The 14,495-nt window shown below is 52.8% G+C and overlaps 1 protein-coding gene across 7 annotated transcripts in view; it reads right to left on the bottom strand.

Annotated features, from left to right (window-relative positions):
• Positions 1-14,495, bottom strand: part of ADAMTS10 (ADAM metallopeptidase with thrombospondin type 1 motif 10) — a 30,720-nt gene that overhangs the window by 10,929 nt on the left and 5,296 nt on the right. For 5 of the 7 annotated variants that reach the window (XM_034944290.3, XM_057300722.2, XM_034944288.3 and 2 more), the window contains 12 exons: positions 13,927-14,273; positions 12,670-12,826; positions 9,873-10,090; positions 6,053-6,136; positions 5,806-5,951; positions 5,365-5,408; positions 5,130-5,235; positions 4,896-5,042; positions 4,585-4,726; positions 1,576-1,683; positions 753-898; positions 595-658 (listed from right to left, as the gene is read on the bottom strand). In XM_034944290.3, coding sequence (XP_034800181.3) covers positions 595-658; positions 753-898; positions 1,576-1,683; positions 4,585-4,726; positions 4,896-5,042; positions 5,130-5,235; positions 5,365-5,408; positions 5,806-5,951; positions 6,053-6,136; positions 9,873-10,090; positions 12,670-12,826; positions 13,927-14,273 — 1,709 coding nt within the window. The other 2 variants (XM_034944289.3, XM_008962339.6) reach the window with 2 other exon arrangements.

Here is a 14,495-nt window from a genome sequence, read left to right on the forward strand (position 1 = left end):
GGGCTGTAAAGGGAGGGGAGAGACTGGATGGTAGGGGGTTGTGAGGGCCAAGCAGTGATTTCAAGGTGGGGGCTTGTAGTCTAAATGTAGGAGGAAAAGAGAGCTGGAAGGAGCCAGGTCTTTAAGGAGGAGGGGTTGGGGACGAGAAGGTGGTGGGGGTCAGGGAGAGGAGGGAAGAGAGGGGTGGCGGCTGCAGGTTCCCTAGGAGGCAGCAGGTGCCTGGATGAAGCACTCTGATAGCGTTTTTTTTTTTTGAGATGGAGTTTCGCTCTGTCACCCAGGCTGGAGTGCAGTGGTGCGATCTCGGCTCACTGCAGCCTCCGCCTCCCGGGTTCAAGCGATTCTCCTGCCTCAGCCTCCCGAGTAGCTGGGATTACAGGCGCCTGCCACCACGCCCAGCTAATTTTTGTATTTTTAGTAGAGACGGGGTTTCACTATGTTAGCCAGGATGGTCTCGATCTCCTGACCTCGTGATCCGCCTGCCTTGGCCTCCCAAAGTGTTGGGATTACAGGCGTGAGCCACGGTGCCCGGCCTCTGATAGCTGTTTTTAATGCTTCCTCCCCCCACCCCTCAAGGGGTTTGGGGGAACTCACATCCGTGTTGCAGGAGCGGTGCCGCCTTCTCTCACCCAGACAGTACTTGCCCCCGATGGTTGGCCTGGAAAGGGTGGTGGGATAGGAGAGGGATGAGGCAGGGGGCGATGGGGGCAGGGGTCGCGCTGCCCTCCCGGGTGGGGGTCCTGAGGGCTGACCTGGGGCTGTCGCAGTGACGGCTAGAAGAGGACACGCCGCCGCCACAGGTCCGGCTGCAGTCGCCCCACGGAGTCCACGGCCCCCAGGCTCCGTCCACACCCTCTGGGCGCGACCCAAAGGGGACACAGACCCGTTTGTAGCACCACTGAGTGGGGGGAGACAGGAAGGAGTGAGTCCAGCCCGGAGGACACTCGCCGGCCCCATGCACCGTTCCCCACTCCAGGCCCCAGCCAGAGAGATATCAGCCTCTCCGGGATGGGGCTGGAAGGGGATGGGCAGAGGCGGGGTCTGAACATGCGAACAGAGTCAGGTTACGTAGGAGAGTGGTCTGGGAGACAGACAAGGTACAAGCGAGAGGCGTGGCCTGAGCACAGGGTGCTTAACGGGGAGGGGTGTAGACAGGACCACGATAAGCGTGGAGACGAGGTGGGGCGTGGCTTCAGGCTGGGGAGGGGAGGTCTACAGGCAGTAGGCGTGGCCAGAGCCGAGGGCAGCACAAGGGATGGGCGTGGCCAATGAGGGAGAGAGCAAACAGTAGGCGAGGCCAGAGCCGTGGGAATCATCACACGGTGGGCGTGGCCAACGCGGGAGGGAGTTAAACAGTAGGCGTGGCCAGAACCAAGGGACACATAGGCGGTGGGCGTGGCCAACGCGGGAAGGAGCAAGCAATAGGCGTGGCCACAGCCGAGGGAGCACAGATGGCGGGCGTGGCCAATGTGGGAGGGAGCAGATAATAGGCCGAAGGACAGGCGGGTAGGCGTGGCCAACGCGGGAGGTGGCTCAGGGGGCGTGGCCCGGCTGGGGGCCCTGGCCGGCGCTCACCCCCTTGTCGATGGTGTGCGTCTGGCACAGCGTGCCCTCGGCGGCCGGGATGCTGTTGGTGATGCACCGGTTGCTCTTGCTCAGACACCACAGCTCGCTGCAGACCTCCTGCGGGCCGAGGTGCCCGCTCAGGCTCGCCCCCCTCCCTTCCTCCCTGGGGCAGCCCGCCCGGCTTGGGAGGACCCAGATGTCCGGCTCACTGCCGGTCCCAGAGCAGAGAGCCTCGTGCTCCCTTCCTGGCTCGCGGTGGGTCTTCGTGCATCCCCTTGCGGGGCATGGCCTGTGACTTATACTCTGCCAATAAGCTCCATTTATGGAGCACTTTATACATGCCATATACCTCTTTAGGCAGTACTACCCCATCTTACTGGGAGAAAACCAAGCTTCAGCCAGGTAAGGTCACTTGCTAGAGGTCACACAGCTACTAAGGGAATAGCCTGGAGTTTAACCCAGCTCTTTAATTCAGAGTCTGTGCTCTAACGAACTTTGCAATTCAGTTCCTGGTGCCTTCTGAGTTTCTGGAAGGAAACTTGGGAACTGCTGAGGAATGAACAGGAAGGATTTGGGGTTCTTTTATGGGATGGGCAAAGTAGCCGAAGAGAAAGTGGTGGTTCTGAGAAATCGGCCTGGATGATGACTAGGCCAACGGCCTCATCTCTAGTTTTTTCCAGCTGTTGGTTCTCTTTGTTCCCCCATCTAAACTGGAGAAGCCCCCAACACTTTTAAGCTATGTGGAGGGGTGGGAGTTTGGGAGGGGACAATGCCGAGTTAGGTCTGTGTGGGACATGCCTCTCTTTCTCCAGGTGAAAAATCAGCCCCACCTTCTTCCCGTCTGAATCCTGGATGGGCTGAACTAGTCCCAGGGACTCACTCTGACTCTTAAAGTCCAGGTTAATATCCCTGGAGAAGCCCCAGTGAGTTCAGGTGAAGCAACTCTGACCCTCTTGGCCCACATCCTAAGCAACCTCCCAGCGTCTTTCCTCTAAGAAGTAGGTGGTCCTCTCTGACCCTCTTGGCCCACATCCTAAGCAACCTCCCAGCGTCTTTCCTCTAAGAAGTAGGTGGTCCTTCTGTAATTATCAAGTGTAATCCCTGCTTTGAACCCAATTCTTGTAAGCTTTCCAGATGTGGGACTGGATCGATCAATGGCCACAGGAAAGGACCCTTCCTAGGTCAGCCCCTGAGAGATACCTGTACATATGTGAGAAGCTGGAAGAGTTGTTTTCAAATACATTCTCCCTCAAAGGTCCTCTAGAATCTCTGCCTTCTGCCTTATAGAGGACATTTCTCAGCTAAAAACTCAGACTGTGTCCTCCTGGCCATATCTAAAAATATCACATCAGTCCTGTCGCAATCCCACTTCTGACACCTCTTCAAGATAATGATTTCCGCTCTGCTTTTGTCCTCCTCTCCACAAGGAGGCACTGTGGCATATTTGAGTTGTGCAGAGACCTCAATTCTGCTACCGACTTGCAATATATTTCCCCTCTCTTGGCCTCAGTTTACTCATCTACAAGATGGGCAGCCTAATGCCTGTCTTGCCTATATAAATGGCTATGAGGCATTTGACAGGATAGATAAGAAAGGACTTGCACCAATGCCATTATGGGGTAACAATGACCACCACTATCTCTGGACCAGGCACCAGGCTGAACCCTTTACATATATTAACCAGTTCACATTTAGTAAATAAATCCCCCTTTGCCAAGATGGCCTGAAAGATGTTCCTTCAAAAACTAAAAGGAAGGCTCAATTCAACATATAGCCGGTGCCAGCCCAAGCTTGATATTTTGACAGCTCCTCCCCTCCCCTGCCCCTTTGTAAAATTTAGAGAGTCATGAGAGACCTGGATTTAAATCCCAGCTCTGTCATGGTCTCAAACTGTGGCCTTGGACAAGTCATCCTCCCTATGCTATGGCTCAGTCCCTTCCTCTGTAACGTGGGGGCTAGCAGGATTGTCAGGAGTTTAGATGGTGACACACAGCACATGCTTAGCCCATAGTGAGAGCTCAGTAAATGTCAGACACCATTAGCATTGTTAGGACACCTGGGTCACAGCAGATGTTGAGGAGTAGCTTCAGAATTCTTTAGGAATTCCTTAGAGGGTGCTGCAGTTACCAGCTAAGTTAGGGTGTTGGGGGTGTCAAGGGTGGAATGTCAGTGAAATAGAAATTGTTCCAGGGTTTGTCTCTGTCTTGCAGTGGAATGAAGGGAGGGCAATTTGGCAGCTGCTTGCCTTCTGCTTTGCATTAACATGGCATCACAAAAACTCTGATCCTTTGAGTTGTGATAGTGTGAAGAACTGGGGCTGAGCCTGGGCCCCTAGGGCTGAGACTGTGAGGAGCTTAGGGGTGCATTTAGGGAATCGAGGCAGGTGGGCAGAGGAGGAGCAGATCCTGGCTGAACCTTGGTGGCTGAAGCAGGAAGCTAGCAGGTCTTCAGCTTCCTGGGGGGAGCTGGGAGTGGAACCTCCTGCCCCCCAATGCCCTTCTCTATGCACGAATGGGGCTTTGGGAATCTAAACCTCAGGAAAGGGTGGGGAGAGGTCAGGAGGCTCAGAGCTCCTCCAGACAGGGAGTCCCTGGAAGGTTCTGTCTAGTTCTTTGCCAAGTAGGAAAGATGGCTCATCCCCAGGGAAATTATTTCCGTCAGGACTGGATGTTTAGTTAAAAACTGCCCCGTGAGAGGTCTTGAGACTTTGATCCTGCTGTAGCCCACAGGGGGTGTGATGTGCCAGACAGAAGCTGGCCCCCCAGCCCAGCCCTCAAATCAGGGGTCTGGAGAAGCAGGTGATCCCATTTTTGTTCCCAAGCACTGTCTGATTGCTTAGGACATTTTGCACACTCCATGCACCTCTGTCCACCCAGGTCACCATGGGGGCTCACCTCACCCCCCTTCCCGGTTCTCCCACCCCCTCACTTCCCAGGTGGGTGCCCTAGTGGAGTTCCCTCCCCCAGCCCCAGCGGCCCCCTCCCCTCCCAGGAAGGAAAGCAGGAAGGCTCTCTCTACCCCGTATTTACACTGACGCGATTTGACTCCATGCTGAAAGCGGCATTGCTCATCTGCATCGTAGGCTTGGCCCGGTGCCACTGTCGGGTACACAAAGTCCTGTCTGGGGGGCCGGTTGTTCAGGCAGAGCCCCAGGCCCGAGCTGCCTCGAGAGAAAAGCAACTGTCATGCTAGGTCGCTGCAAATCAAGAGCTCAGGAGCCTCAGCTGGATGGGGGTCCCAGGGAGCATCCCTGATTTCTATCGTCTCCCGTGTATCCTGCCCCACCATGAGTGTGACCCGCTCTGAGGGACACCCAGGTGCATCCTCACTCTAGAAAGCTGGTGATGTAGTCACGGCTGCAGGATGACCACACGAATGGGTTGGTCTTCATGGTAATGTGGGCAGCCATGAGCTTGGCTGGGTCCTGACCACGGGCCCCACAGCTGTTTCCCACGCCGTCATGGTTCATGCCGAATCTGGGGAAAGGGGTGTCGGCTCTGCCGGGCGCTGAGGGACCCGCCCAGCTCCTCCCCTCCTCCCCCTCTTGTGTGCCCTGGCCTCACGTGTGCCCGATCTCGTGGGCAATGGTGAACGCTGTGGCCAGGCCAATGTCCTCATTGACGCTGCAGCTTCTCTCGCGCTCACACATTCCACCCACTGGGGCCAGGCCTGGGAAGACGGACATGTGGGGATGGGGCTGGGAGGCTCAGGACAGTGCTGGCTGGCCCCATCCACCTGCCAGGTCTCACCCCAGCCCACTGCCTTCATAGGCGCCTGAAACCTACGGGGCTCGGGTACCTAGTGTGCCGCAGGGTTTGTTCTTGTAGATGCAGATGTCATAGCTGTAAAAGGAGACAGGGTCAGTGAGGGGGCTGGGCTGTCTCCCTAAGCCCTGCTGATGCCACCATGCCCAGCTCTGGGGGTTGAGTCCTGCCTTGGAGGCGCCATCTGCCTCTCACCTGAAGCTGCATACAGGAGTGACTGACCACATGAATGAATGAATGCATGCATGCATGAGTGGGAGAATAAGTGAATGAGGGCATCGGTGCCCAAATGGTCCCAAACCTCCCTTACTCATTATTCTCAAGCAGCCCCTCCCCATCCCTGGCTCCCTCATGGGCGGCCCAAACTTCTCTGCTCCTCCTGACCCCAGCAGAAGTGGTCTCTGTTTGGACTCTCACGGTTCCCTGGACCACCTGTTTTCTCAGCCCCAGTCCTAGACCTCTCCTGTCCCCTCACCGTGTGATGAGCACTGCTGTGTCATGGTTAGCCACACCGTTCTCTGGAATGGCATTGCCATGGCCGCTGTGGTTCACGATGGATTTCTGCCACTTACAGAAGCTGTCCAGGGACTTCCCGGCATGGTGGGTGATCTCCAGAGTGGGCTGGGGATGGACAGAGGGAAATGCGTGGGCACCCACCACCCAGGGGACGGCAGGATATGCTGGTATGAAGGGGAAGGGGAAGGGGAGGGAGCCCCCCGCACCTGGTCCTCCGTGAGCAGGATGAGGCGAGTTACGAGGATGTTAACGGTGCTTCCCAGACTCGAGTCCTGGAAAAGTTTGGCAACCTGACCTCCAAGAAACAAGAGAGACCGAGTCTTAAGAGGAGCCCAGGGTAGAAAATGAAAAGCAAAAACAATGATAACAGCTTGCTTTCATCAGGCACCTACTGTGTGTCAGGTCTTAGGCTAAACCTGCTATTAGGGTTTTTTTTTGTTGTTGTGGTTAAAGATGGAGGTCTTGGTATGTTGCTCAGGCTGGTCTTGAACTCCTGACCTCAAGTGATCCTCCTGCCTGGCCTCCCATAGGGCTGGGATTACAGGTGTGAGCCACCATGCCCAGCCATGCATCAGTCTTTTCATGAATAGGTAATATTTGCTGTTGTTACTATTTGTTGTTGTTGTTTTTTGAGATGGAGTCTTGCTCTGTTGCCCAGGCTGCAGTGCTGCGGTGCAATCTCAGCTCACTGTAACCTCCACTTCCCAGGTTCAAATGATTCTACTGCTTCAGCCTCCCAAGTAGCTGAGACTATAGGCGCACATCACTATGCCCACTTAATTTTTTTTTTTTTTTGAGACAGAGTTTTGCTCTTTTTGTCCAGGGTGGAGTACAATGGTGTGATCTCAGCTCACTGCAACCTCCGCCTCCTGGGTTCAAGCGATTCTCCTGCCTCAGCCTCCCGAGTAGCTGGGATTACAGGCGTGAGCCACCGTGCCCAGCCATGCCCGCCTAATTTTTGTATGTTTAGTAGAGACTGGGTTTCACCATGTTGGCCAGGCTGGTCTTGAACTCCTGACCTCAAGCGAAACTCCTGTCCTGGCCTGGCACAGTGCTGGGATCACAGGTGTGAGCCACCATGCCTGGCCATGCATCAGTCTTTTCATCAACAGGTGCCATTATCATCCTCAATTTACAGATGAGGAGACATGCAAAGAGAGGTTAGGACACAGCTGGTAGGTGTCAGAAGTGAGACTCAAGTCTGGATTGCTTACCAGAACATTTCTTTCAGACTCCTCCAAGCTCAGCTTATCTACTTGTCCCCCAACCCCTGCTTACCCCCCTGACTGCCTCAAGCCTCTTTGTCCAGAGGCGACCTGAGGGATATACATGTCTGGGTTCATTCCACAGCTGTCTGAAGGTACCAATTTGCCCATCACCACAGGAAAGTAAAACTGTGAGGGCAGGAGGCTCTGGAGACAGTGGTCAGAGGAAAGGAGGAAGCAGCCCCAGGGATGAGCTGGCACAGAAGACAGAGGCCAGGCTGTGCAGGGATCTTGGAACCCTGGGTAATCATTTCCCTGTCTGGAAATCCCCAGAATTTTTTTTTTTTTTTTTTGGAGATGGAGTCTCACTCTGTTGCCCAGGCTGGAGTGCAGTGGCGCAATCTTGGCTCACTCACCTCCACCTCCCAGGTTCAAGCGATTCTCCTGCCTCAGCCTCCGGAGTAGCTGGGACTACAGGTGCCCGCCACCACGCCCAGCTGATTTTTGTATTTTTAGTAGAGACAGGGTTTCACCATGTTGGCCAGGCTTGTCTCGAACTCCCGACCTCAGGTGATCCACCCGCCTCGGCCTCCCAAAGTGTTGGGATTACAGGCGTGAGCCACTGCACCGGGCTGGAAACCCCCAGGAAATTCTGAAAGCCCTAGGGAGAGAGGCCAGGCTCAGGCACAACTGAGGGCCATCAGAGACGACACTACACAACATTTTGGACCCTCTGCCTGTCTGCTAAACTTTTTGTTTTCCCTTTTGCTTCAGTGAAACAAGAGCACCATTCATCAAGCCCTTACTATGTGCCAAATAGCCTACCTGGCTTCCCTCCCACCAATCCTTACTCTCTAGGGTAGCTACCATTATATCTCCATTTGATACAGTGGTACGCTGAGGCTTAGAGAGGTCAAGAATCTCGCCTGAGATCTAGGATGGAAATGGACTATATCTGAAGGTGGGTCGGGGAGGTCAGCCTGTAGGAATTTATAAGTAGGTGCTTGTGCAAGAATGCTGCGTGAATACAGATGTGTGCCTGTGTGTGTACTGCTAACCTCAACGAGTACCTGTGAGCTACTTATCTATCATCTATCTATCTATCTATCTATCTATCTATCTATCTATCTATCTATCTATTTTGAGACGGAATTTCCCTCTTGTTGCCCAGGCTGGAGTGCAATGGTGCGATCTTGGCTCACTGCAACCTCTGCCTCCCGGGTTCAAGCGATTCTCCTGTCTCATCCTCCCAAGTAGCTGGGATTACAGGTGCCCACCACTACGCTCAGCTAATTTTTGTATTTTTAGTAGAGACGGGGTTTCACCATGTTAGCCAGGCTGGTCTTGAACTCCTGACCTCAGGTGATCCACCCACCTTGGCCTCCCAAAGTGCTGGGATTACAGGCGTGAGCCACCGTGCCCAGCCTACTGCGATTTATTTATTTATTTATGAATGAATGAATGACAAGGATTATAACCCACTGCATCTCAAACTCCTGGGCTCAAGTGATCCTCCTGCCTCAGCTTCCTGAGTAGCTGGGACTACAGGCGTGTGCCACCACGCTCCACTAATTTTTAAATGTTTTGTAGAGACGGGATTTCACTATGTTTCCCAGGCTGCTGTGTACTTATGTTTTTATTTTTTTTGAGACAGAGTCTTGCTCTGTTGCCCAGGCTGGAGCACAGTGGCGTGATCTCGGCTCACTACAACCTCCACCTCCCTGGTTCAAGCGATTCTCCTGCCTCAGCCTCCTGAGTAGCTGGGATTACAGGTGCCCGCCACCATGCCCGGCTGATGTTTTGTATTTTTTAGTAGAGACGGGGTTTCACCATGCTAGCCAGGCTGGTCTTGAATTCCTGACCTCAAGTGATCTGCCCACCTTGGGCATGAGCCACTGTGCCCAGCCTGTGTGTATTTTTACACAGAGCAAACACTTATATGCCACCTACTGCATGCCAAGAACTGTTCTACATGCTTTATGAATGCACTGGATCTACCTTAGCTTTATAAAGTAGGTACCACAATTATGCCCATTTTACAGATAGGTAAGACAAGGCAGAGAGGTGAAGTAACTTGCTCAAAGGCAGATAGTTAAAAAGTGGCAGAGTGGAAATTTAAGCCCAAGCAGGTTCCCTCTGCCCCAGGGCACCTCTGCATCTAGTCACTGTGCTTATGCTCTTTCTCCTCCTCGTTCATTGCCATATGCAACCAACCTACCTTCCTTCCTTCCTTCCTTCCTTCCTTCCTTCCATCCTTCCTTCCTTCCTTCCTTCCTTCCTTCCTTCCTTCCTTCCTTCCTTCCTTCCTTCCTTCCATCCTTCCTTCCTTCCTCTCTCTTTCTTTCTTTTCTCTTTCTTTCTGTCTGTCTGTCTTTCTTTTCTTTTCTTTCTTTCTTTCTTTTTTTTTTTTTTGACAGAGTCTCGCTCTGTCGCCCAGGCTGGAGTGCAGCGGCGTGATCTTGGCTCACTGCAAGCTCTGCCTCCCAGGTTCACGCCATTCTCCTGCCTCGGCCTCCTGAGTAGCTGGGACTACAGGCGCCCCCCACCATACCCGGCTAATTTTTTGTATTTTTAGTAGAGATGGGGTTTCACCGTGTTAGCCAGGATGGTCTCAATCTCCTGACCTCGTGATCTGCCCGCCTCGGCCTCCTGAAGTGCTGGGATTACAGGTGTGAGCCACTGCGCACGGCCTGCAACCTTCATTTCTACCCCTGTCCCCATGTCAGGGATTGGGGTGGGATGGTAGCCACCCCCTTGCCTAACACTGGAGGCTGGCTCCAAGTCCTCAGGGCTGCGTGCCCAGGGAGGGGAAGGCACTTACAATGTTCATGATGGCCAGGACATACTGCTCCACATCCCGGCGCCCGTGATAGGCCACCATCATCTTGTCAGCCACCACCAGGGTCTCCACGTAGCGCTCTTGGCTGACCGATCGCTTCAGGCCTGGCTGGCCACGCTCTGTTTCATTCCCCAGGGGCCTGGCAGGCGGTGGCTTCAAGGTCCGCAGCCACCATGGCCGCCCTTTCCACGGTTTCTCATCTGGGGAACCCAGTAGAGCAATTAAGCCCTGCCCTGCTGGTGGGACGCAGAGCTGCCTGACAACTGTCTTGTCCAACCTCTGACTGGCTACCTCTCTACCCAACAGTCTGGACAGACAATTTCTGGTCATTCTGCTGCCTTCTCTTGTTGTCCAGCTACCTGTGTGATGGTCTGTCTGCCCAATGGGCTGCCAAACACCTCATCGTTTTTCTTATTCTTTTTTTTTTTTTTTGAGACGGAGTATCATTCTGTCACCCGGGCTGGACTGCAGTGGCGTGATCTTGGCTCACTGCAACCTCCGCCTCCCAGGTTTAAGCGATTCTCCTGCCTCAGCCTCCTGAGTAGCTGGGATGACAGGCATGTGCCACTATGCCTGGCTAATTTTTGTATTTTTAATTGAGACTGCATTTCACCATGTTGGCCAGGCTGGTCTCGAACTCCTGACCTCAAGTGATCCACCCATCTCAGCCTCCCAAAGTGCTGGGATTACAGGTGTGAGTCACTGTGCCCGGCTGCCTCATTGTTTTGTCTATAGGGCATCTTGGCAGTACCATCTCTTTTTTTGTCAATGTCCTACTACCTGAGAATATTGTAGTCTACCATGATGTCACTGTCCCTCTGCCAAACTATTGAGTTGAATAACAGCCTGACTTCTCCCACTGTTGGTTGTATGGCTGTTCCACTGCCTGTTTGCCAACCTGTTCAGCTACCAGCCTGCCCCGCTGCCCAAATGTCCAACTGAACACTTGCATGACTGTCCCACAGCTAAGCTGGTTGGTTGAATCACTGTCCCATGATGACCAGCATGATTGTACAATCCACTGACAATTCCACTGCCCGAATGGAATGGTGTGAACCAGCCTGTTTTGCAATTTGAACTGTGTGCTTGGACAACGTGTTGTCCTTCTAGCTGAGCAACTTTCCAATCAATGCACTACCCAATTAGATCAGTTAGTTCTAACTGCACTGCAGTTAGAACAATCATACTGCCTGATGTACTACAACCAGATGGTCTCATGGACCACCCAACTGTGACATCGTACGTCATCCACCTTTTTTCTGTCTGTACTGCTGACTGTGGCTGTATGTCTACCACAGCATCCTACTCATAGAGTATCTGATTATATACTTAATTCAATATCACACTGTTCTGCTTTTCCATCTAACATTCATCTGATTTTCTTTTTTGAGACGGAGTCTCGCTCTGTCCCCCAGGCTGGAGTGCAATGGCGCAATCTCAACTCACCGCAACCTCTACCTCCCGGGTTCAAGCGATTCTCCTGCCTTAGCCTCCCAAGTAGCTGGAATTACAGGTGTGTGCCACCACGCCTGGCTAACTTTTTTGTATTTTTAGTAAAGACGGGGTTTCGCCATGTTGGCCAGGCTGATCTCAATCTCCTGACCTCAAGTGATCTGCCCATCTCGGCCTCCCAAAATGCTGGGATTACAGGCATGAGACACTGTGCCTGACCCTGATTTTCTCTCTATATATTTTGAAACAGGATCTTGCTCTGTTGCCCACGCTGGAGTGCAGTGGTGTGATCAAGGCTCATTGGAGCCTCAATCTCCCTGGCTCAAGTGATCCTCCTGCCTCAGCCTCTCAAGTAGCTGGGACTACAGGAGCACACCACCACACCTGGCTTATTTTTTCTATTTTTGGTTGAGATAGTGTCTCACTATGTTGCCCATGCTGTTCTCAAACTCCTGGGCTCAAGTGATTTTCCTGCCTCAACTTCACAAAGTGCTAGGATTACAGGTGTGAGCCACCATGCCCGAACTGACCTGGTTTCCTAGCAGTACGATTGTGTTGGTAAGTATTTTGTTGGTGTATAGCTTTCCTTCTCTCTCATTTCTTAAATGCCTGATTGTACAACCATCCTCCTACCAGTCTGATCGTAAATCTGGCCTTTTGGCTGTATAACTGCTGGAGTATCTGATACAACCACCACACTGTCTAACTGTCTGATCAAATGATAATCCTAGAGAAGGAATGGTTTTATACCTGAACACCTTTCTGGCTGTCTTACTCAGTGCTGGGCTAGGTGACTATAGCAGGGATAAGATTATTCCATAGCTCCACTGGTTCGCTGTCTGAGGATATGTCTCTGCTGTCCCCTGGATAGAACTCCCTATTTTTTCTTTTTGAGACGGAGTCTTGCTGTGTCGCCCAGGCTGGGGTGCAATGGCGCGATCTCTGCTCACTGCAACCTCTGCCTCCCGGGTTCAAGTGATTCTCCTGCCTCAGCCTCCCGAGTAGCTGGGATGACAGGCATGCGCCACCACGCCCGGCTAATTTTGTATTTTTAGTAGAGATGGGGTTTCGCCATGTTGGTCAGGCTGGTCTTGAACTCCTGACCTCCGGTGATCCGCCCACCTTGGCCTCCCAAGGTGCTGGGATTATAGGTGTGAGCCACTGCACCCAGCCGGAACTCCATAATTATATCACTGTGTCCCCTTCTCAGCAGCTCCATTCTTCCCCTCACATAACTGCCTGCTGACTTTCTGGATAAAAAGACACTGCTGCCTCAAGGGAAAGATACTGTGTAGCCCTCTGCCCATCCCCAGAAAGACCGATGTACCTCTCACTCCACAGGCTGTGTCCAGGTGGGGGTGACGCAGAGAGGAACGCTTGTACACCACATGTGGTCCACTTTCCTCCGGGCCCCGAGAACCCTTGGGCCCACCGTGCAGGGGCTCAATCAGGTACTCTTCCTCGTCTGCCACAATCAGGCCGTGCTGGGTTTTGAGAAGTGGGATAGAAAGCTCTCAGGATCAGGTTCTGGGACCTTCTCTCTGTCTTTATGATTTCATTCTTATCAGGTTTGCTATTTCGTTTTTTTTTTTTTGGCATAGGTAATTAGTGTCCATGCTATTTATTTATTTATTTATTTCTTCTTTTGGAGACAAGGTCTTACTCTGTCATCCAGGCTGGAGTGCAGTGGTGCAATCGTAGCTCACTGCATCCTCAACTTCCTGGGCTCAAGCGATCCTCCTGCCTCAGCCTCCCAAGGAGCTGGGACTATAGGAGCACACCAATATGTTTGGCTAATTTTTAAAATTTTTAATTTATTTTTCATAGAGATGGGGTTCCACTATGTTGCCCAGGCTGGTCTCGAATTCCTGGCCTCAAGTGATCCTCCTGCCTCGGCCTCCCAAAGTGCTAAGATTAAAAGCATGAGTCAGCATGCTCAGCCTCTAATTTCTTTTTATTTTAAAATTATATATATGTGTATGTGTATAGTATGTGTGTATGTGTATACATACACATATATAATTATATATTATATATATTTATAAATATAAAAATATATCTATATATTTAAAGAGACAGGGTCTTGTTCTGTTGCCCAGGCTGGAGGGCAGTGTTGTGATCTCGGTTCACTGAGACCTTCCCCTCCTGAGTTCAACTGATTCTCCCACCTCAGCCTCCTGAGTAGCTAGGATTACATACACATACCACCATGCCTGGCTAATTTTTATATGTATTTTTAGTAGAGATGGGGTTTCACCATGTTGGCCAGGCTGGTCTCGAACTCCTGACCTCAAGTGATCTGCCCGCCTCACCCTCCTAAAATGCCAGGACTACAGGCATAAGTCACCATGCCCAGCCTCGAATTTTTTGAGATTGATGTTCAGCTCATTAATTTTCAGCCTTACCTAAGGCTATACATTTTCCTTTAAGTACTGCTTTAGCTGCATCCCCAAAGCACTGATTCGCTCAAAACACTTAAAAAATGTCCCACTATCATTCCTTCTCTGCCCTCTATGTAGAAGTGTTTTTCTTAACTTCCAAACTTATGGGCATTTCCCCCTGCTTTCCAGAATCCTCAGCTCACCAGGCCTCCACAGGTGCTGATGGCCACATGGGAGCTGCTGGCCTGGCCCTGCAGGTGACCAGCGTAGAGGCAGTGGGGCCGGGCCGCCCTCTGCCAGGCCAGGCCCTCCCGTGTCCAGTACTCCACGGAGACGTGCCCTGCCAGTAGACGGGAGCTGCGGGTCAGGTTCAGCAGGAAGTGGGTGCTGGGCGAGGCCACTTTGTAGAAGAGGCGGGACTCGGCTGTGGCCCCCGTGCCCCGGCGCTGCCTCCGGGGAGGAGGTGGCGAGAAGGCCAGCAGTGCCCCGTTGTGGTCCACGCGGGTGGGGAAGGCGATCTCATAGCTCTCCAGACTGGACAGGAACTCATCTGTGGGTGAGGGTCAGAGGCCTGGGGTGGGCCCTGGTCTTAGTGGACCCCTGTGTCCTGGCTGTTAGGCTGCCGGAGCAAGTGATGCTGGCCTCACTGACCCCCGAAATCCAGGGATTTGGCTGCAAGGCTCCCGCCTATTGACCCCAGGGCCTTCCCCCATTGACCCCCATCCCAGCCCCCTGATGCCTCTTTCTGTTGGAGCCCAACTGGTCTCTTACA

The sequence above is a fragment of the Pan paniscus genome, chromosome 20 (assembly GCF_029289425.2).
Source record: "Pan paniscus chromosome 20, NHGRI_mPanPan1-v2.0_pri, whole genome shotgun sequence".
In the NCBI taxonomy this organism is placed as follows: domain Eukaryota; kingdom Metazoa; phylum Chordata; class Mammalia; order Primates; family Hominidae; genus Pan; species Pan paniscus.